General features: G+C 42.3%; 1 protein-coding gene across 1 annotated transcript in view; it reads right to left on the minus strand.

Annotated features, from left to right (window-relative positions):
• Positions 1 to 16843, minus strand: part of LOC109468901 — a 25229-nt gene extending 8386 nt beyond the window's left edge. The window contains exons 1-2 of the mRNA XM_019767280.1: positions 16648 to 16843; positions 15769 to 15834 (exon numbers count right to left, since the gene is read on the minus strand). Coding sequence (XP_019622839.1) covers positions 15769 to 15834; positions 16648 to 16731 — 150 coding nt within the window. The 5' untranslated portion in view covers positions 16732 to 16843. The remainder of the gene's footprint in view (positions 1 to 15768; positions 15835 to 16647) is intronic.
• Positions 16844 to 24297: the final 7454 nt, after the last annotated feature.

Here is a 24297-nt window from a genome sequence, read left to right on the forward strand (position 1 = left end):
ACATCCTCTCCGCAAGATGTAGGACTCGGGAGCTATAATAGGTTTGGTAACCAGGCTAGGGGTATGGGAGTCCCGGCATACAAATAGGATGGTACCCAGGCTAGCTGGCAGAAGATGCGAGGTAAAAAGTTGATCTTTGGCAATTTGTGTTCGGATGTAGCCTAGCTCTACCAGGCTTCAGAAATGGCTGAAAAGTGTAGAAGTTTGCTGAATAGAAGATAACACTTGGTTGGATGCTACTATCTTGCACTATATTGCAGAATCTGCTTGAAGATTACCAATTAACCATGTGGACAAGAAATGTCACAAAGGCAAAGCATTATTGTGCTTTCTTCAAAGGAAAGCCTTTTGTGTTGAAGACAAACTAGTAACTTTAAAAAGGATTGCAATGAAAAGGAAATAAATGGGCTTAAAGAGAAAGCAACAATATCGTAATAGAACTAGTTCTCCATAAACTAGTTCAGAGGACCGACATTCGAAGTTTCTTAATTACAGACTCGGTAAAAGAGGAAAAATGCTCGTTTTCCCCCCTATTTAATGATGCAGATAAAACATTAAGCTTCCTATTTCGTTTACGATATACAGGAGGATTTAGATATATCGGTAATTGGTCATGGTTTTGAGTCCTCCTCGTGTAAAAACATCGCAAAAGTCATCGAACAGCCACCTGCTGACAGCCGCCATCTTGAACGACCTGTGGGCGGGCAAGGTCATTAAAGGTCAGAATCAAGGGCGGCCATTTTGAAAGACGAGAACAATCAACAGCATTCACGTAGACCAAGGACATACATCAACCGATTGTCCCTGAGGCATGGAACATCTGTAAAGGCAAGTGGGCCTCTTGTAGTGATGACAGAAACAGGCGTCATTCCGTCGTTCCAAAGTTAATGAGCTGCTCATTAAGATCTCAGAAGGTACACAGGGGGGGGGGGGTACTGACATCAAATTCATGTGTGGACAGTTCGCGAGTTATCAAACAAACAGCTTTGTCACTGATAAAGTCATAATTACAATCAATGGGAGATTTTCATTTCTATCTTTAAAAAGTCTGCATGTAGTGCTAAGAATATATGTCTGTACGGAGCTTGTGTTAAAAACGAATCAAAAGTACTTGACTTATCTTAATTGCTGTGTGGTATTCTTTTGGTTTGAAGCAAAAGCCTTCTCCGTCCAGCAATTTTAAACTAACAGGTTCTACTGATAATTCTATACCAACATTCAGTGCTTGAGATGCGTAAACCTGTATAAGAGGAAAATATGACAGAAACATGGCTATAGACCCCGTTACCATGGAAATTCCACAACACAAGCACATGCATGTCTACAAAGAAAAATGGGGCTCCAAAGGGGCGGACTCGTACACGTTCTTAAGCTTTACGGGTCGTTAAAGACCCAGTGGTGTCCTTACATATATAATGTATGCGCGCGACCGGGGCGGTATGCAGCTGGTCTGTGTTTTCTTTCTTTCTGTTTGCCAAAACAAAAGAGAAGAACTAGAATAAAAGAAAACACAAAGAAAGAGACGAAACGGACGTATGCAAATAAATAATTGGCCGAAGCTCGCTTTCGGTTGTTTACAAATAAAAAGATTGTGGATATTGGGTTGAACTTAATTATCTTTTCTGACGGCCCCTAATTCTAAAGATACTGGCTGTCAAAAAACATGATTTTCTACCCAAAAATCTTCTTGGTGATTAGTATGTAAGAAAGCATGCTGTTGTATCCAGAGCCGTGTTGTATCCAGAACCATGCTCAAGCATGGTTTTTGATAGTCCACGGGTATCCAGAACTGTACCTGGGGCAAATCTACGTCATGCCCGTAGCCAGGATTTTGAATGGGGGGGTTCGTCCCACTGCTTGAGTGGACCTCGAGCGCCGTAGGCGCGAGGTTCCTAGGGGGGTCCGGGGGCATGCTCCCCCGGAAAATTTTGAAAAATGAACCTTCTAAAATGGCATTTCGTGCATTTTTGAGAGGATTTCCAAGAGAAAATCAGAGATAAATTTTTATTCAATGACAAAGAGAGCAGTTTTTTCTACGATTCCAGTCCATCTTTTCAAGAAAAAACTTGGACCTTTACATAAAATGTGGACCAAAAAGTGGACCTTTACATAAAAAGTGGACCAAAAAGTGGACCTTTGAGCCTTGTGGGGGGGTTCTTCCGAACCCCCCCTGGCTACGGGCATGCACGTTCTCAGATACGCGAAGACTATCCCTTATCCTAACCCTAACCCATTCAGTCATAGAGCTAGATAGGTACGGTTCTGGATATACAATAAGTAGGGATGTCTATCGTACTCATATGGTGTGTATATGTGTCAAACAAATCTGGATTTACTTCTTAACATTCTCCCTATCCTACCTGTACCTTCTTGCCTAGTTCCCACGTCCTTAATGAATGTGAAAAATCTTGTACAAATACGTCTACATCCTTTAACAATCATTCCGATTCAGTTCGACTCCAAAACTATGGTAAGTCTAATCCCAAAACACGCGCGGTCGGCTTCCTAACATTTGTCAGACTTGTAAAGTCGCACCGGGATACATAGAACTGTTTAGGAAATATCCATGGAACGGTTTAAGGACATTTGGGTGGTCTTAAGCAAAGTACCCGGTAAGACAATGTACGTGATAACGTTAAAATCTTCTATTCAGGTGAGGCTTAAGATTTGGATCTGTATCTGTATAGCCGGTATAACCGCCTTTCGGCGTAACACACCAGCTTCGCAGGCACGCGGCGAGGCGGCAGCTGGCTATATTACACCGATCGACTTGTTACACCTAACCCTTGAACTTCTAGCTCTAGACATTGTTTAAGGCTATCTAATGACAATGCCCCTTCTGTACTTGGTGACAGTGAGTTCCACTCTGCGATACTTCTAGGAAAGAATGAATTCTTGAACACCTCAATCCTTGGTTGATAACTCTGGTACTTGAATGCATGGCTATTTCTTGTTCTCTTCTAGGCTGGTATTAGGTACTTAGTAGTTGGGACGTCCACCAGTTTATTAGTTATTTTGTACATCATGCATAGTCTAGACATCTTTCTTCTGTCTGGATCAACAGGTGTGTTTTGGGTTTAAGGCATATGGAATTTTTTCTTTCGTCTTCCATAGAAGATTACTCTGTTTGTGTTTACGATAATAGGTGCTAAGAATGCATGGGAATCTTCGGCACTGGGATCAAAATATTTGGGCAAATTACGTGAGACTTTTAATCCAGCTGAGTTTGGAGATAATGTTATCTTGGATTTAGGTTCGTTCCCACGTTTTGAATAGATCGCCATGTGCTTTTGGAATATGTTTGAAAGTATTTTATAACATTAAAATTAGCAAAGTGTTGGATGGGTCTCTTACAACATGTACATCTACGTACTCTGTCATTCAGTTTCATATGCCAATATTGAAGTTGTATGCTCAACTCTTTTGAACGTCGTACGACATGCTCACGACAGCCGTGCGACAGTTTCTGGCAGTCTTGGATATGTCGTGCAACATCTAGTTGTCTTGTGTTGTCCTAAGTCCTTGTAGATTGTTGGCCTTTCAATGATCTTCCTGAAAATCTTGGACAAAATGATATCTCATACCGTATGTGACTTTGCGTTAAACAGTAACATCTGGTGGACATGCTCTTTCTGAAACACTGATAACTGGCTATAATTACATAGTCGCTACAACACTCGAATGGGATGATGGAAAATTGTAGATTCTGCCAAATAGACTTGATTATTTAGCAGAATTAGCCGACCATATGAGTGCTCGTTTCTTTGAAACTATGCAGGTACTTCCTTGACCAGATACAAGGTAACTCCTCTGGCAAAGGTACCCAGTCTACTATTATGCAGAAACCCGTTGAAGCCTAGTATAGTAGAAACCAATAACTACGTATGTTCAGTCGCGCAGAAGATTTATAGAACCACAACAGATTTTAAACCACAGTAAACCAGTCAGAATTGCCCTGATGAAGATGACAGACGGTCATCGAAACGTCGGCTCGTGAAGAATAAATGGTTGTGACTAAAGAACTTTACTATTCATAACAAACTTTGTATGAAATAGTTTGCAAGGTTCGTAACGGAATAATTATGTCACGGGTTTCTTAAGATCGTCATTTTTTTATTCACATATATTTATTGGGCATTTAGAATTGGGCAAAAAGCACAAGTTGCTTATATAACACCTTCTACTCAAAACATACAACGAGTGTAAAACACATTGACAAAATATATGCATAATTACAAGGTGGGTCAAACCAAGATAAATACAAACAAGACAAGTTGGTGATCTATCAATTACGAGAATCTACCCGTACAGTAAATGAACTATATCAAAGACATTACAGATCGCCCTTCTTCCGGTTCCACCTGAGAACGGCCCTTAATCGTTCTCACCTGTACAAACGTTGGGATCTGGGTTAGTGTGGATGTGTATCATTCCTGGGACGCGGCGCGCTGCGCACATACACAAACACCAGGGAAACACAAACAGCGGAAGAAACCCAGGATGCTAATTAAAGACCTGTACGCGATAAATTATGAGATACGGAAGAGTTTGGTCGTGTGGCGTAACGACAGGACGTTCTAATGTCCAAGCAGATCATACGGTGGCAAGGCAGTATAAGTTGGCCAGAGGAGCGTCCATTTGCCACCCTGCAAACTCCTCTAGCTAATAGCTACTGCCTTGTCGCCGAAAGGGGTCTGCTTAGAGAACGTTCGGCTCGGATCCAAGAGGTCCCGAGTTCGAATCCTGGCCTGACATGCCGATCTTGTGCCCTTGGGAAAGGAACACGAATTTTGCTCACTTTAGTCGGGTAAAGATGAGTATGTCTGCTGCCCGTTCGTGCGATTGTCTGCGTTGGTGGCGGCATAGAAATAAGTTGAAAAAAACTCTTGTCACGACCAGTGGAAGATTAGCTCTCCACTGAGCTACAACTGGATCGAGATCACTTTTTTTCCTTTGCCCCAATATTGCTAGAAATACGTACATCAGAAAGTTGTCTTACAAAATTATTGTATATTGTTTATACTACAAATCTAAGATGTACAACTATACGATTAAAGTCATAGCGAGGAACCAAAACAGGAAAAACTGTTACTGTCTCTCACAATCTTCTGGAAATGAAATAGCCCAATGGCAATGTATATTTCTTTAATTTTCTCTAGCAAGTGCTAGGGCACACACTGTTGAATATGTGTCGTTGTTTCTAAGGAACGTCTACCTTACTCTCCAAGCAGATGTCGATGGTGGAAGATCGTTGCTTTTTATATATGCTTATATATAAAAAGCTCTATGTATTTGCTTTTTTCATATATAAAAAGCAAACGATCTTCCACCATCAGCCTCTGCTTGGAGAGTAGGTCTGCCTTACAACCGGTGAATTTCCTGGTAATCGTCACCCTATCACGGGTTTGTTTACACAACAGCAATTTGTGCTCATTATCTCTGCACGTCATCACTTCTGTTGCACCTGTTTTTTTTTTTTTTTTTTTTTTTTTTAATTTTTTACACTGTTTATTCAAATCGTGAAAACAAGTACAGGTAGAAGATGTTGCACCTGTTATTACGCCATATATTAGCCAAGAATTTCCAAAATGGCGGAAGTGTCACTGTCGGTATTAACCCTCTACATGAGGTCTGGAATTGCTGGACCCAAAAAAAATGTCAGCAATGCCACAAGAACTGCATTTATCTTCCGAATAGGCGGCCTACAAATGTGAGGATTCGTTTTAAGCCGGAAGAGGTTTAAAACGGAAAATCCAAGATGGCGGCCTGGTGGTTTATAAGTGGTGATTATGGTACATAAGTGGTCATTATGGCCGTTATCCTACTTGACTTCTGTGCGAAATAACGCCCCTTGAGAGCTCATTGAGCGACTTTTCTTAAGAGGTGGCTTTATGTGGAGACAGACGTAATGGGTATGGGTAGCCCTTAATGAGATTAGCTGTCATTTTAACACTAACCAGACGAGATCTAGCACAGTTGGTACCAAGAGTTTACTCTCCAAGCAATAGTTCAAGTTTCTGCTATTTTGACGTTTTGTAGGCATTTTTCTCAGCCTTTCTTTCTTGTACTGGTATCTTTTTTTTCGCCAGAACTATCTGACAAATGGATACTTTTGCCTGGCCAATTATTTGGTACCTTCTGGAAGCCACCAAAAGATATGCTTGGAGATCCGATGAAGAGTTAAGTTGGGTTATTTAAATACAGTACAAAATTGTGTCCCCTGCGTTTTGTGGATATTGAAGAATATCATACCATAAAGGTGAAATCGTGTCATACATGTAGGTCTGGTGAAGAAATGCTGATAACTAGTTGCCTAAATTGCTCACTACTTCTATGTAATTTGTGCACTGCTAAGGGTATGGTTTTCCAATGTTATAATTATAACGTGTCAGTCATAATAGCATACTTCCTACAAACCTATCTCATACTGGAATTTTGCTTCATAAAACGAGTCGATTTGGATACGTTTTAAACACATGTATAACACCGATTAAAGGTATTCCAGCAAGGCGCTTTAGATGCCATTGCATTTCACCAATTAACGTTCGCATAATTAATGGCTTTTTGAAAGTTGATCTCTACACTTACGAGCGCCAACCGCCAAGAATTCCCGTCATCCCTAGCGCGCCATTCCTATCGTTCATCTATTATATGCTGACAGATGGGGAGAAAACACGGCGATTCAAAAATAGTTTCAATGTTTTTTTTTTATACATTTAGATTTTGTGCATTTTTATCCCTTGCATACTAAATTTATTTCTAAAACAGACAGTCCGACACCGTAGTTGTACATGTTATGTGCTAAAATTCCAACCATTGCAATTTAAACACCTGTGACATATACAATAACTGGGGTGGATGTTATAGTACGTTTTGTTTCGTTTTGTTTTGTCATTTGGGTCAAAGACCTTCGGAACTAAATCCTGGCCTACATCCTTAAACCAAAGTTTCACTCAACAAACAGGTAAAAAAATGTACTTTACTGATTTAGCTGATTCTTTAGTTGAAAATGTGAAGTCTTACACTTTGCCTTCAGGAATACCAAATACCCGCATGTGTCTAAAACTAGTTTTAGGATAGGGGAAAACACCTTAGACATTATAGGAAATGCCGAAAAATACTATGTCCGGGTACTCTGACTAGGATGACTAACAACAACAACAACATTCGATGATAAGAAAAAAAGTCTGCCCCTTGGCTATATAATTACTAAGGCTGGGTAAAGTAAATACTCCAGAAACTACGTACGAATGTATATATCAATACAAACATATACGGATTGAATAAGGGCAGGACTTCTTATCCCTTGTAATTACAGACCAGAGTTAGTTACTTGTCAAATAAGGTTTGCCCCTTGGCTATACTTTACAAAGGATGGGCAAAGTAAATAGATCTGGAACTGTGTAGTCTTAGTACTGTAATTTCATTTACGTTCCCATGGGTTTTGTTTTACAGTAGGAATAAAAATATAACATTTACACATTGTTTAGAATTCGCTATAGAGCCATTTCTGTAATACAGTTGTACTATATTGACTATGTCAACGTACTATATTGGCTATGTTATAGTAGTACTATATAGTATGTTGACTATGTATATATTCACTGTTTATAAATTCACCACAAAGGTTTCAAGACCTACAGTACACTATTATATATAGATTAAGTAAGAATACCTTTTTACTCCAGTTAATTATAGACCAGAGGTACCAGGGAAAGCACCAGGCTTTTTTCTGAGTCAACGGAAAGGCTTTTCTTAGTAATTACTAATTACCTTTGATGAATAGCTTAAGTAGGAGGCTTCGGAAAAATGTGACTGTTTCTTCAGGCAATGTTGGACAGACAGAGAAACTGATGGCCTATTAAGCTTCTGTCACAAATAGCCGAAAATGGCTAGCCTCTACCAGGCTTCGGGAGGCGGCTGGAAAGAATAGAAATCGGCCAAATAGAGAGAAAGCATGCCAAGGGAGTTGGTCTGTTGGAGAGAACAGTTTGCCGCTCCCGAAGCCTTTCCTCACTTCACAGGTGGAAATGAGTACCTAGCTTTGGTTAGGGACGTCCCTCGGATAGGATGTTAAATGGAGGTGTTTGGGGAGAGCCACACCCCACTTATCGAAAAGAGTAGGGGACCTTCCCGGTGTGAGTGGTTCAAAACATCAAACCTTACCACAGCCCGGTCTTACGCAGCTTGTTCATGTACGCACATGTACAAAACTGGTGTGTTACGCCTAAAGACGGTTTGCCGGTTATGCGAAACAAACAAACAAAACTCATCAGGCCAGGCGGGACAGAAAACCGCCCGGGTCTGGACCCTCTGTTTTGTACACAACGCTAAGTCTGTTGGCATTAGTACGTGATGATAAGTTCCCACCTTTGAGGAATTGTAGGGGTGAAGAAATATGCGTGGCACGATTTTAGACAGACGTTAAGGGTTTAAGGAAGTCTACGGTTTCCCGGTTGAGTCATTTTGGCGTTGTCTGTATAACATTAGCCTCTACCAGGCTTCAGAGGTGGCTGGAAAGAGTAGAAATTGCTAAATAGGCAGAGGACATGTCAGGGGAGTTGGTCCGCTAAAGGAGTACAGCGGCAAAACTGAAGCCTGAAAGAGGCAAGTATAACCCTAGAAGCTAAGAAATTAACGCTGAGCGTATCCACGTCAACATGGTCTAGCTATATTTGTCTTTAACATTTTCAAAAAAATTATATCCGGTTTCTATTCATATTGAAGCTGTTGAGCATATGAATAGAAACCGGATACAAGTTACAAGTTCAAACTAAAGCAAGTGTCGTAATATTTAGATGTTTGATATCGCCTGGGAACATCTTCGGACATTCTTAAACATGATAATGCGATTCCTAAGACTTGTCATGCCTTTGCCCTACTCCTAAGATATATACCCAGACTAAGTGTTCTAACAAGACGCCAAGATATATCTTGGTTTCTTTGACGCATATGAAGATTTGGTTACGTAGTTTATGTACTATATAAGTTTATATTGATGACTGGAGTCACTTGTAATTACATTCCTGTATATACAGAGTCCGCTATGAAAGGACGAACGTTTCGATTTCTCAAAGGTAGAACGGTAAAACTTAAACTTTAAGCTTAAGAGAAGCTGATTTTAAGTTTGTGTATGGAATTTCTCTCTTTAAGAATTAATTAGTCATTTTCTTGGCCACTTTCTGCTACTCTTATAAAAGAACCAAGGGCTTCACAAATCCAAGTGGGTTAGGGTGGCGTGGCGGCAGAGTGCGCGACTCGGAACTAAGAGGTCCCGGGTTCGAGTCCTGACATGTCACCGATCTTGTGCCCTTGGGAAAGGCACTTTACACGACTTTCCTCACTTCGCTCTGGTGAAAATGAGTATCGTCCTGTCATGTATTTGTCCCCTGTGTTGGTGGCGGCATTAATATAAGTTGAAAAAAATTGAGTGTGCCGTCACTACGTCTGGTGATTATATGTTGGAATAAAAAATCCAGGTTTTGCCGCTGTACGGTCACACTCAGCGATCACCAACTAGTTAAAAGGCGACGAAAAGACTATCATGTTAGTGTACAAATACGCCAAGGCGTTTAACGTTAGTGTTTGATTAAAACACGCGGTGTTTACACAAGGGTAGGCCGGGTCAGCGGGGTGTGAGATAGGCCCGGGGACACAGGTCAAACCGGTCACGTCTGTTTGGGCTAACACACGTGTAAACACGGCCTGACCCGGCTTTGACTTTGGGAGGAAAAAGTTCCAGAATCTGTCCGTATAGCCGGTATAACCGCCTTCGGCATAACCAGGTGGCGTAGTACACCAGCTTCGGAGGCACGCAGCGCGGTGGCAGCTGGCTACATCACACCGAACTAATTGTCACACCTAACACTTAAACATCTAGCCTTAACCTTTATCGACGTATCTAGCCTTAAACATTGTTTAAAGCTAACTATTGACAATGCCCCTACTGTACTTGGTGACAGCAAGTTCCACTCTGCGATAGTTCACGGCCTGACCCGGCTTTGACTTTGGGAGGAAAACGTTCCAGTATTCAGGGTTACTAGCAAGAAGATGAGTGGTGGGGGGGGAGGAGGGGAGAGGTTAAACTCTATCAGAAACTATAAATAACAATAAGGCATCGAAATTCTGGCGAAGAACAAGTGCCCCTACCAACATTATAATTGTAACATGTAACTGTAACAACAATCAAAATTAAAGATACAACGTATGTACATTTCTAATTTTAAGATTTTACATGTAGGTACTAAAACACTATGTAATGTAGAGTGGGATGCGACTATATACACGTACTGTGTAGGGGGTGATGGTTTCTATATATCTACAAATTATGCAAGGATCATTGCATATCAGGATATAATATCATGTGTGACACACTCTATCAAGCAATATCCCTCTAAGTGGAATAATTTGTTCTAGACCATGTCAGCGGCCCCCTACTAAGAGTCCTTCGGTGTTCAAACCCTCCCTACTCCGCATGACTTTTATCCGCCTTCTGGTACGAATTTCCGCTTTAAGATGAAGCGGTCTGCGCTAATGCATTCCGACCTGTTTACAGTTAAAACAGGTGTCAATCTGTACCATTTCGTGGGGCGTAGCGGTAGCGTGTTCGGCCCAGGCCCAAGAGGTCCCGGGTTCGAATCCTGCCCGGTGTCACCGATCTTGTGCTCTTGGGAAAGGCGCTTTACACGACTTTCCTCACTTCACTCAGGTGGAAATGAGTACCTAGCTTCGGTTAGGGACGTCCCTCGGATAGGAGGTCCCGTGTTTGGGGAGAGCCACACCCCACGCACGTTAAAGAACCCACCGCACTAATCGAAAAGAGTAGGGGACCTTCCCAGTGTGAGTGGTTCAAACCTTACAGTCTGGTCTCAGGTTTGACATCTTGAAGAGGTGATAGTCACCTGCTATGTCAATCCTTCCACAAATGTGGTAAATCTTCATTAAAAAAATCTCTCGCCGGTCCGCCAGGTATGAGGCCGTGTGTGCCTACCGGACCCCTCCTGGTAACCCTTCGGGAGCAGGTCGACCCCACCCCGAGAAGTCACTGTACCTTTTTACGGTCCACTTTTCCCCGGGACGATAAAGATATCAGGAAAGCTTTGACTACTTTAACAGATGCCAGAGGAATGTCAGATAATTCATGTGAAGGAGGAAGACTATCTTTGTTTGTGATAAGCACATTTCGGCCACATTCACCTTCAAATGTGTAGCAATTACTAGCTAAAACTTCACGTACGCGTATAGAATGTAATCTTTATGTATTAAAAGAAATACATGTAGGCTTTACATACTACAAAATTGGGAGCTTGTACAAAACGCTGTCACACGATGAAAACGACAAAAGCTTCACCCCCGACAAAGTCCCTTTAGGGCTTTCTCTCCCCTCTTGCCCTCCAAGCGACAAAAACACAATTACAACCCAGTAGTGCAGAAAACTCACCCTCCATTCAAACCTACTCATTCCCCATGCACGACGTGTTCTACCGAAGGTTCACCACACAACGAGATGTCTGAGATTTAAAGTTCCCACTCGTAATGCCACTTTTATCCTCAGTCGCCCCCTTTTTCCTGAAGCGCTTGCGAGGTTCAATCCTATTATCGAGAGTAATTTTCCAAGTCCGAGACAGTCTTTCACTGTTTAAATCCAACTCGGATATACGGGTAAGCAACCGTAAGCACACACAAAGACAAGATACTATCAGGGCGCGAGGTGGCCTGTCCTCGCCTAAAGCAAGCAAAACAGCCCAGTGTGTGCCGAGATGCGTACTGTAGAAAGGGAAATATTTGGGGTCAAGGATTTAGACCAACACTTGGGTGTTTACAGGAAACCTCGATGGGGTTTTGATGGAAATCTATCGGCTTTTAATCAACTTGTTCCTTTGCTTTGAACAAAATCTTTTCGCACGTAGTTTATTTTACCGGCTAGTTGAGTGTGAAGCTATTCACAGCTAATTTGGGCATTCAGGTTGTTGATCCAAGCTATTAATGAGGAAAAATCGCTTGTTTACGTCCCATTACTAAAACCCTCACAAACCTTAATGATCTTAATTATTACGCTATGCATTTCCCGTTTTGGTTATGAGAAATCTAACCACAAACAACTTTATATGATTTATGATATCTAATATGTAGACCTAGTCTCCACCAGACGTCTTTTGCAGGCTGAATAAATCGTAGAAATCGGCTTAAATGGCGAGAGAAGGTAGCCGGCCATCGACGATCAAACAGGCCAATTTTATCGTCGATGGCCGGCTACCTTCTCTCGCCGATTTCTACGATTTATTCAGCCTGCAAAAGAAGTCTGGTGGAGACCCCGGTTAGGCGATCTTGTGGTTACGATGCGGGCGGCCTTACACCATTCTGATCTGTTCACCTTTGCGTAGCCGCAAGCTATAATATCTTGGCAACCGGTGTGTTTCCTTCTGTCACCTATTAAAGAAGCACACACACACACACTGGCATATTCTTAAGAGCTGATACTATCTTTAAGACTTTCCCCTCGAGCCCATTTCGCGAAACATGTTGCCGTTTTAGCTGTAGAATGTGGTGTCACAAACACTCGGTTTCCTGTGGCTGTCGTTTAGTCATGCTCTGTAATTTGGAGAAGAACAAGCTTGTCTGCGAGTTAGGAAACCCGTGATTATGACTCAGTCATGAGTAGATAAGTCTAGACTGGTCCGAGAAAAATACTACTAGTACTAGTCTCCACCAGACTCCTTTTGCAGGCTGAATAAATCGTAGAAATCGGCCTAAAAAGGGGATCGTACTAGTAATTGGCCGGAAAACTCCTCTGGCCAATTATATCCCCTTTTTAGTCCCATTTCTACGATTTATTCAGCCTGAAAAAGGAGTCTGATGGAGACTACAAAAATGCCAGCATCCTGAAACGTTGCGTTTTTTTGTAGGTTGTGGGGAAACAGAAGCAAATTGTTCTCTGCGGGGGTTTGGTGTAGCTTTTCTGTGCGTCTTTCAGCCGGCGGTAAACCGAACCATACGCACCGGTCGCTCCAAATGACACGTTCTTAACCACAGAGAAACGTAAGCTGGCATATGGACGGGGAGGGTCCCAAATACTACTCTCCAAGCAGAGGTTGGTGGAGAGAAGCTTTCTATTATACATTTACCGTTTTCCACCGCTACTCTCCACCAGTGACATGAAATGGGGGCATATGATAGAAACTTTATTCGCAAAATCATGCCCGAAGGCTAATTGCTTTAACAATCAAGTATAATACTCAGGAAAAGATAGAAAGGCCATAATCTTCTCAACCAAAACCCCTGATTGAAGACTGCCAATATATTAATCTCCAAGCAGATCTTTCGGTGGCCGCAAAAGAGAGCATCAAATTGGCTCAAATTGGCCAGGCAGTATCCATTAGCCAGACAGTATCAATTGCCACTCCTCTGGCCAAATCAATGGATACTGCCTGGCCACCGTATGATCTGCTTGGAGATTACCAAGGACATTGCCTTGCGGTGAGATTACCAAAATACCTCTTCCAACGCCTCCAGAGTTGTACCATAATACTCCACCACCGGAAGATATAAATTAAACTGAAATGAATTTTCCCCCGATCCACACACATAGCTCTACTTAGAAAATGCCGACCTGTCAGCACGTGGAGTATATACCAGCTAACAGATACACAGATAATCCAATGAAGATGTTTACAGCGTACAGATGACCATATGGGGTGCGGATACGAAAATATCGCTTGTGAGGGTCTCTGAACTTCCATGGAGCTTCTCGGTAGGAAGCTAGCGTCCGAAGCAAGCCTCCGTAGAACTTATAGAACTTATAGAACTGGGGGTTTGGTGGTCTTCGGCTGTTTTCTGATTAGCCTCCGTAGCAGGCTTATAGAACTGGGGGTTTGGTGGTCTTCGGCTGTTTTCTGATTAGCCTCCGTAGCAGGCTTATAGAACTGGGGGTTCGGTGGTCTTCGGCTGTTTTCTGATTAGCCCAGTTCTAACGGGGGTAATTCAACCAGGCCGGCTATGTTGTCTATATGCAATCAGAAAGTATATAACAAATAAAAGCTCCCAAAGACCCTGAAGACCCCCAAACCCCCCAGTTTTTGGCATAACGGAGGCTACATATGTGGTGCCGATACGAAAATATCACCAAGCTAGGGTCTCTGAACCTCACCATAGGAGTCCTATACGCAGGGGGTGTTGTAGATATGGCACGCAGATACGGACAGTCTGGCAAAACAATTTCACGATTTGCATCATTTCTTTCCACCGTCCCGTGTCTGTCTGGGCATGGGAGCTCGATAATAACCAAGCAGATGTTAGGGGGTGAAACAATTTTCAAGTGACTGCCAGGCTTTTTCTATGAGTTGAAAACACAGGTTCAAAACAGTAAATGTAGCCAAATACTGTATATAGCCAAGATGTAGTAAATGTACCAAATGTAGCCAAGTACTATATATATATATATGTAGCCAATATGTAGCAAATGTACCATATGATAGGGATAGAGTTCATTTGCCTCCGTAGCTATGAAATCCTAATAGAAGACCCACTTCCCTGGCCAGTCAGGCCTTATTTTTACCGAATTCTGCCATCCCAACCCCCTCAGTCAGGAAGGCCTAATCTCCAAGCAGATCTTTAGGTGGGGGTAAGACAGTATCAAATTGGCCAGTCTGTATGGATACAACCTGGCCAATTTAATACATTATAACCCCACCAAAAGATCTGCTTGCCTAGTAGATGCTTGTCAGACAAGCCGACAGACAGAAAACGTTACGATCTATCACTCCAACATCTACTTGATAGTTCACGTTTTACACGTATCCAAAATTAGCCCGGAAGAGTGTAAATAGAAGAGACACAAAGTTTACAAGCCCGTCTGTTCCTATTATACGATTAACCCAGGCAAACCTGCAGCCAGAGACTGCCAAAACCAATAATTCTTCTCCTTATGAGACCTCAGAGCCTGTGTGCTGCATTCTACAAAGGTAAAATCATTGTAAATAAAGCGAGCCTGAGGGAAGCTTTGGTGTAAAACTGCTGTATCTAACACAAGAGGCGTTTATGGGTTCTTCATTAGCGTATAAAGACCTATACTTAAGAGCGTTGCGATGGTTATAAAACCGGTAGCACAATGTGCTGTCGCCGCTGGCGACTTTTGATGACAGACGTGTTTTTCAGGAGTGAAGATAGCCTCTACTAGGCTTGGGGAGGCGGCTAGAAGAGTAAATATTGGGTAAATAGAGAGATAACATGCCAGGGGAGCTGTTGGTCTGCTAGAGAGTTAAACACAGTTCGGGTGCGGTAAACTGTACTCTCTTGCTGACCAACTCCACTGGGATGTTATCTGTCTATTTGGACAGTTTCTACTCTTTTCCAACCGCCTCCCGAAGCCTGGTAGAGGCTAGAGGGAAGAGAGCTTCTCTCTCTGCGGTAGTTTGCATCGGGGTCGCCCGGATTCGTTCCGGGGATCACTCATGGAAATCAGCCGTGTCTGTACAAAACGTCGGCTCGCTTTAAAAAGCTTCCCCCCGCTTCGGGTACCAAATCCCCTTACGCATATGTGACTATAAAGGTTCTTCGGAATTATGCGGAGTTTGCATAATACTACTAGTCTCCACCAGACTCCTTTTGCAGGCTGAATAAGTAAATCGTCGAAATCGGTCTAAAAAGGGTATTAATAGGCCAGAGAAGGTAGCCGGCCATCGAGGATCCAATTGACCCATTTTAGACCGATTTCTACGATTTATTCAGCCCGCAAAAGGAGTCTGGTGGAGACTAGGGAATCTCACTTACCGAGCTCCAAAATCCTCTTTTGACGACACTTTTCACCACTTCATTATTCCGCGTATCTCGTCTCTCCTGCGAAACAAAGAAAAAGAAGAAGGGGTGATATTCGTGCTAATTACCTCTGACAGAAACTAGGGGATTATGCAGGCATTTCGCTAAACGGGAACTCAATCTCTAACGTCTCACCGGAGAACGTAACACCAAGCGCGTGGACCCGCGAGCGACGGACGGTAGCAGAGCATGCCTTCCCCCGAAGGCCCTTCCGTAACGCTGCGCTCCTGTCACATAACTTAAATGTTCCAATTTCTCAGTGTCACACCACCGATTCCTGACAGCGACCCTACGTTAGCACTCCTTAGCGTACTACGGTTTCTCTCAGATTCTTTTGTAGGATTTTCTGGACTTTTTTTAGGGGATAATATCTTGTCAAGGGGTGTTGACACAGGGGACGCCCGGTCGTGTCACGTCGGCCGCAACACGCGAACAAGCCCGGGGGGACATCTCCTTTTTCGGGCCTTCCTGTCCGCGCGGCGACACCAGAGTTCAAACCCAGCCCTACCGGATCGAAATAAATACTGTACAGTACGCTCCCGCTTCAACCGACCCCGGGTGCACCATTGTTACTCCATGCTGTGCTATTTTTCTCTGCCTTCGTCCGTCCAACAAAAAGGATTCTACACATGGGAAGCGCTGCTGCATACTTTAGTATATAAACCAAGACCAGTTGCTCTAGTTGTAGCCGACTTTTTATCAATAAACATCGCCAAACGCAACATGCCTACCCAGCGCCGCGACGCAGACCATCGACTAAAACAAGCAAGCAATGTTTAAATACGTCTGTGTGTGTTTAAAAAAAAAGAGAATCGAACCCGTGTACCGACGTACCTTGACGCTGAGTCCCATGACGATAGTATCCGTGAGCAGGGCCAGAATTAGGACTGTTGTTATCCAAGTTGGTAAGGAATTCATGGTAGAGCGAAAACGTCAGAAAGATGTGATGCCCATATATACACACAAGTGTACCCTCTCCGTGGCGCGACTCTCCCTAGTCTATGTACACCCGACCTATACTTGACATATGTCTACTACAGCAGCGGTCACGTGACTCCCTACCGTACCTCCCTTTACATTCACGTCGTCAATTTTTCACGGTAGACCGCCTTCAGACTGTAGACAGCACTCAGCTGTTGCTAAAGTATATTCACGATTCTCGCTTTCACAAAATATCCTCTCACGATTACAAACGCAGCTGAGTAGAAAACGATACAACCGAGATAGTACTCAGATATTAATAGGCAACCTTGTAGCAAAAATACTTTTTAAAAAGTGACGCAAAAATGTGAAAATTTACAGTAGTAACCCGGTAGTAAGACGAAGGACGGAGCAGGGCTGTAAGACTCCTACTGAGCATGCTCAAACTAGCCTACACCCCAGGCCATTGCAAGGTCCACATATTAGCCTCTACCAGGCTTCGGGAAGCGGCTGGAAAGAGGAAAGAGTAGAAATCGGCCAAATAGAGAAATAGCATGCCGGGGGAGCGGTAAACTGTTGTCTCCAGCAGACAAACTCCCCTAGCATGCTATCTCGCTATTTGGCCGATTTCTACTCTTTCCAGCCGCCTCCCGAAGCCTGGTAGAGGCTATCCACATATACGTTACGTATTGCCTAATATAATACCTACTATAACAGGTACCCCACTACCCCCTATACAGACTTCTCTAAACACAGAATGAATGAGAAAAGAACAGTTAAAACAATGACTGAGTATTGTAAGTAGGGGTGGTCCACAAATGATGACTAATTCAAATCTTACTGAACAAACTTTGTTTAACATATTCATGACACGATCTGCAAGTGAGACCTAACCGACGAGCAACTAGAGACTCATCCAAAACAATAACAACGATAAAGAATTGTGTCAATAGTTAATTTGATACCAACACTTTCTGGTGTTTTAATCCTGAAATCCAGTTAGAAGGTTGTTCTAGGATCGTGACACAGACAATGAGGCTTGTATGAGAGCCGTGCGGGACCGAAGCAATCCTTTTATAGGTTGATGAATATGAAAATATGATAAAGAAATTGTCTGAGGCGCCAATTTTTGCCTGTCGTCTGATTTTGTGATCGATGAAGGCTGGCGTTTGGGTCATAGTATCATCGGGAAAAATTCTCACGGTTATTTCCTATTTTTTTTTTGACTGATACACACATCATATTTTTTCCGTTACCATCTTGAATCCCGCCCCCTTCCCCAAATAAAGTTCGCTAATTGCACGGCTGTGTGTGTAATAATTAGAAAAGTATAAAGTGAATCTGTCGTTCTTAATTTCTGATTATTCAACACACCAATTGGCAAATAGAATTTTAAGTAGTTTTACTGGTATAAAAGCCGCTCAGACAGTAGAACGTTATACTGAATTATGAAATGAAGTTTGTCAGAGAAGGCACAGTCATGCCCCCCCTCTTAGAGTGATGATGGTTCTGTCAGTACTAAAATACTAGAATACTGCCGTCTGAAATTTTATCGGACGACATTTGACTCTTCTACTAGAACCTGACACACCCGCTCGTCACCTTGGGAATCTACATAATACCATTGAGTCCGCCCCCCCCCTCCCTCTGAGCAAATTCATTATTTATCAGACGATCAGACGACAATGTTGCACTTTGGTTCTAATCGGGCCGATTGTAGAATTTCCCACAAGAAAAGTAGAGGCTCGTTTTCTTTTGTGTTGGCGGGAAATTCTTTGTCGTCGTGTGTGAAAAAGTGATTCATCTTCTTGTATTTCCTCAGACGGCGCGGGAAGGGGCTACGTCATAATCAGACGGCTTTTTTTTTCTGCTCCATTGCCCGACACTTCACTTCTACATAGTTATGTAATGGAAATTTATTTTGAAAATATATAATGCTATTACATAGTTTTTTTCCAGCTCTCGAACCTGTTAAACTTGAGCGTGAAAATAACGAAACTTCCTTGTAAATATCCCCATGTATAATGGGTCATTTATTTTGTATTTATATATAATTCTATTGCATAGTTTTTCCAGCTCTCTAACCTGTTGAACTTGATCGTGAAAATAACGTAACTTCTTTGTAAATATCCCCTGTAGTCCTTTTCAATAATGCTAATATAAATTTGTTAGATTTTTGCGAACCGTTTTAAAAGGGCGACCGCCTGCAATCGGCCTGGAATTTCAGGAACGCAACAAGTCGGTCTAAATCAAGTTAGGATTGATTGGAATTGATCCAGTGACCCTGAAAATACATCCATTCATTATTTACAAAAGCAGAGCTTTTTCCAAGGCAACTCCTAAGTGTGTCCTTGTCATGTTAAAACCGATTTAATCTTTTCTAATGTCAAACCCTATTCGGACACAATATAGTCTACACCAGGCTAACAACGCTGGTTCAATATCAGTAAAATTTTAGCCAAATAGGGAGAAAGAATAATCATCAAGGTCAGTTTGGTCACTGTAAATTTATTTTCAATCCCTTCGCGGACTGACTCTCCTGGCGAAATATTTCCCTTTTTTTGCCGAATTCTATTATCTGTATCTGTATAGCCGGTATAACCGCCCTTCGGTGTAACACACCAGCTTCTGTATCTGTATAGCCGGTATAACCGCCCTTCGGCGTAACACACCAGCTTCACAGGCATGCGGCGCAGCGGCAGCTGGCTACATTACACCAAACGACTTGTTACACCTAACCCTTGAATATCTAACTCTGAACATTGTTTAAAGCTATCTAATGATAATGCCCCTACTGTTCCCCCGTAAGAAGTCCTGGTGTAGGTTAACGATATATACTGGTAAGATAAGGCTACACAGTGACTATCATATATTGTTTTTCTAACGTCTACAGCCTCGACGCTCAACTCCAATTGCATGTGTCAACGCCCGTCTTCAAGAAACCATCTGACGTTCATGTCTGTCATCGGGCCCGTCTTACGTTCCAGTTGCAAAAGGTTTCGAGTGACTTATTTTGATATACGATCTCTGTAGATTTTTGCCATAGCGGCCAATCCGGTCTAATTTATAGCCTAGTATAGGATCCGACTGGCAAGGGCTGTTAAGTTGCGGTGTGTTTCCAAGGTTCTGTAATATTAAAGAACCATATTTCTTAGTACTTATGTGTAGTATTAGGTTCTAATTAGATCTATTGTAGATTTATCGGGGTTTGCTACTCAAATGAAAGAGGACATTGGGTTACGTCTTGATATTCAGTAGCCCTCAGCCGGGCCTCAGTGTTGAAGTACGGTATTCCGAGAAAGGGTGTGGAGGAAATGAGAGAGAGAAAGAAAGAAGTAGCCTGAATGCCAGCCTTGTTCAGCTACCAATGCTAGCAAGACTGACATCCAGGATAAGACTGGAGAGAGAAAGATGAAACTAGCCTGGGTGCCAGCCTTGTTAAGCTACCAAAACTTACTAGACTGACATCCAGGCTAAAAGAAGACATTAGACTGAATGCCAGCCTTGTTAGGCTACCACTAGTTACAAGACTGACACCCAGGCTAAAAAGAAGACATTAGACTGGATGCCAGCCTTGTTAGGCTACCACTGAAGACTGGCATCCAGGCTAAAAGAAGACACTAGACTGGGTGCCAGCCTTGTTAGGCTACCAGTGTTAACAAGACTGACATCCAGGCTAAAAGAAGACACTAGACTGGATGCCAGCCTTCTTAGGCTACCACTAATTACAAGACTGACATCCAGGCTAAAAGAAGACACTAGACTGGATGCCAGCATTACAAGACTGACATTCAGGCCAAGATAAAACATTATACATCATGAATTGCATGTTCGCTGGCGTATCTTTTAATAGGAAGATCGGGTTTTTCAATGGACAATGCTTCGTCGCACCTGCCTACAATATGCTAGCGGTTAGCCTGACAAGAAGTTACGCATCTTGGGTTGTACGATGTATAACTCCTTGACAGGCCTACAGTGATGACAAATCTTCCAATCTATTGGATCAATTTCTACTATTATTTTAGCAACCCAAGAAGCCTGGTAGACACTAATTGTGTACATTGAAAGGTTGTGAATGTAATTATATTTACCTGACAAAATGTTTGCTGTCTTAATCGACCTCATTTTGTCAGTCCATATTGTTTTTCTGGGTTATCTCTTCTGTAGTGTTAAGTTTCATCTGGCCTGAAAGGGGGGGGGGTAAGATAGATTGGCCTTATGGAACTAAAGTTATGTACCAGTATTTGCCATACTTTGTACCCTGTACAATTGCTGTGCAGGAAAGTTTATCTTAAGTTCTTTGGTACGCATAATATGAATCTCCCCTATAATTTCCCGCACAGACTTTTGATCTGTTTTCTAATGACATGTCAAATTTGGCTCAAACTTTGGAGGTTCCAAAAGAATAAATGAGGTGTAAAAATGCACCGAAAAGCTCGTTTGATATTTATCTGTCTGGAGCGACGCCTAAGTAGGTATACTGACCCCTGCCCCCCAGGCAAGGCAACCCCTTCATCAATCATTGCTTAGCAACAATAGAACATCAGACGACAGTTTGGCTCAGACCGCCATGACAGTGGCTCGGAGCGTCTTCGTTGGTGGTATCAATAACACGATAAAATACGACTGATTGGACAAGGACGGTGACATCTTGTTGTCTATCACATAAAATTACTGATTTAATTTTCTTTATCCTAATCTAAATACATTCTACAACGGACATTACATTTTGGAGAATAAGTCTTAGCGTTACAACACTGAATAAAGAGCAGGACGGTTTAAATTGTTTTGCCCCGTACACGAGTACATTAATTTCGTGTCAATGAATAAATACAGAGGATTTAATGAGTCCTTGGAATCAACAACATCGGCAGGCCTCCCGTCGTGTGTAACCTTCAGATAACCTTCAAAAGATGTGGGAGGGGGGCGCCGGTATTCTTTTCCATTGAATAATAATAAAGTCCTTGAAAAAGGTTTCGTGAACTACTTCACAAGAGATTTGTTTTAGCCGGGTATCAAACGAGGGCATTTTATGGATTTAAAAAAAAATCACCTCCTAAAAAGGTCATTTATGGTTAGAGTGTAAAAGAAACACTAGCGTCAAGATTTCAATTACTAGTCACATAACAGTAACTTTTCAAACAATTGACTTTTAAAGCCCTTTCTGCAAACCAAATAAACATTCGTAGTCTCCTTAGATACATGTATGCTCTCCGACAGAACGGCATGAAAGATATAATCTAACAAGTTGTTCTCTGAATGTAGACGGGCCATTGAAGTACAGAAGGGTTCGCCTCAGTCGTAGGTCGGCGTACGATTTTGGAATTTTCCAGCAAGTTGCGACAGAACTAGCCTGGGTGCCAAACCCATAGCACACTGGACACAAAGTATCTCAGTCTCACTGATATACTGTGTCCAGTGTGCTATGTTTATTTGTGCATTGACACCTTTAGAAGTTGTCCTCCCAAGCACAACATACAGAATATAAATACAGATGACATCATTAAATTGCAGTAATAAACAACATTAACATCAAATATTGTACATCAACATCAAGTATATAATACATTAAACATAAAAAAAACTGGCTTGGCACCCAGGCTACGACATAACCTATATGTACCACCTAGGATTTTAAACCTCCTCGGTACCACCGACAAGACTCTAAAACACCCTTTACGGCTTCTAACCAGGTAGATGGATTTTGCGACACATATCAAATATGCGCGACTACTCCAAGACTGCCCTTTGTAATCCTACAACGATCGTGCGATCCGTGAAAAACTGTTCTTGTGAGATGTTTTGACAGATAGCGGCGAAGGTATTCCATGCTGGAATCAGAGTTCATTCACTAACAAAGTGGGATCAGCTGGCGCCCGCATTATCTATTTATGAAACAACTCAGACAAATTGTAGTCCAACTGTCAACGGACTTCTGGATTTAATACAATCGTCCGTTTGTCGTCAATTTCTTGCGAAAAAATTTGAACTAGTCTGAAGAAACGTAAGAGCTTAAGTCGTCAACACTAAGCACGTAAAGGAACCCAACACACGTATCGAGAATGATAGGGGTGACCCGGGGTGCTTGGCTCAAAACAGTATTACAGTAGTAGGTATATATACTTGAGAAGAGCATCATGCTTCAATTTGCTTGACGATGGCTGTTTTACCTTAACTTTCTGAGTAAGCCAGAAACAGTTTGCCTGCAGAGGTCACCCTCTCTCCCACCTTAGACAGTTTCAGATCCAAAATCCTGCCTCTACCCCCTGACTGAATTTAGATACGGGACAGACCAGCAACACTTCCACACGATCACTCGTTCCTGGTATGCAGCCTCACCTACAGGCGACAGAACTCGAATCACAATGAAGAAAGAAGAAGAAGAAGAAGAAACACATTTATTATTTGGTTTGGCCCCCGAAATTGAAAGCCTATAGAGATGTGTGATAGACAGATAAATCACTGTGCTGTTCCAACATGATTAGGGCCGTCTGTGATTATGATGGGTTCTCCACCCAGGCCATCATATCATCTCCTCATGGGAGATACCATCGCTTCACATCACTCGGTAACAGTTTAGTCCAGCCGTCCAAACTCCCTCGGCATGCTATTTCTCTCTCTATTTCGCCGATTTCTACTCTTTTGTTCATCTCCTCATGGGAGATACCACTCTCAATGTCCCTCAGGACTATTCCATTAACAGGGTTGAGAAGGGGTGATTAGACCATCATAACGCTTCATGTCCTTCATATGTTTTTGCCCCCCCCCCAAAAAAAATATGATGTACTAGTACGCGTATAGTATAATCGACGTGATATGGCGTCGACGTGCTTGGCCTCGTTAGAAAATTGTGACATTGACAAATAGAAACCCTTGCACCACAGACCATTGACGAATATTTTTGTCATTCTAGACTTGTCAGCCACTCAAATGACTGTCAATAAAAATAACTGTCGCCTCGTTAGACATTGACAGATAGACACCCGTGTGCCACAGACCCCTGTGGCATGTTTCTGTCATGCTAGACTTATAAGCCTCTCAAATAGCTATCAACTATCCCCTCGTTAGAATTTGGGACCTTGACAAGTATGAACAACTGTAAAACCAAAAATTAATGTTGGTTTCAGATTCTTCTATGGATTCAAAAATAACTTTTACACGTCATAATACATCTAGCAAAGGCTTGAAATGTGTATCGAAATATGAAGAAAAAAAGATCTAAATGCCGTAACTGTTCAGGTTATAAGTCATAACTTTCTTGGCTCAAAAACATATAAAACGTATAAAAGACAGCATCATTAAAATAGTAATGATTTTAGTGAATAAAGGGAACAGCACAAGCTCGGATTCGAACCCGGCTCAAAAAGCTTAATCCTGAAATCCTCCCGAAACGTCACGGTGTTGATGTATATTTCCAATATTTGCCGTTCTACGCAGTATTGTGTCGACCGTTTCAAATGGCAGTGGCCGAATATCAGATGGAAATTAGCCGAGGCGACAGTTGTTTTTATTGACCGCTGTTTGACCGGGTGACAAGTCTAGTATTGCAGGTTCATGTATCCG

This window comes from Branchiostoma belcheri, unplaced genomic scaffold (genome assembly GCF_001625305.1).
Source record: "Branchiostoma belcheri isolate BF01 breed outbred unplaced genomic scaffold, Haploidv18h27 scaffold2, whole genome shotgun sequence".
Taxonomy (NCBI): domain Eukaryota; kingdom Metazoa; phylum Chordata; class Leptocardii; order Amphioxiformes; family Branchiostomatidae; genus Branchiostoma; species Branchiostoma belcheri.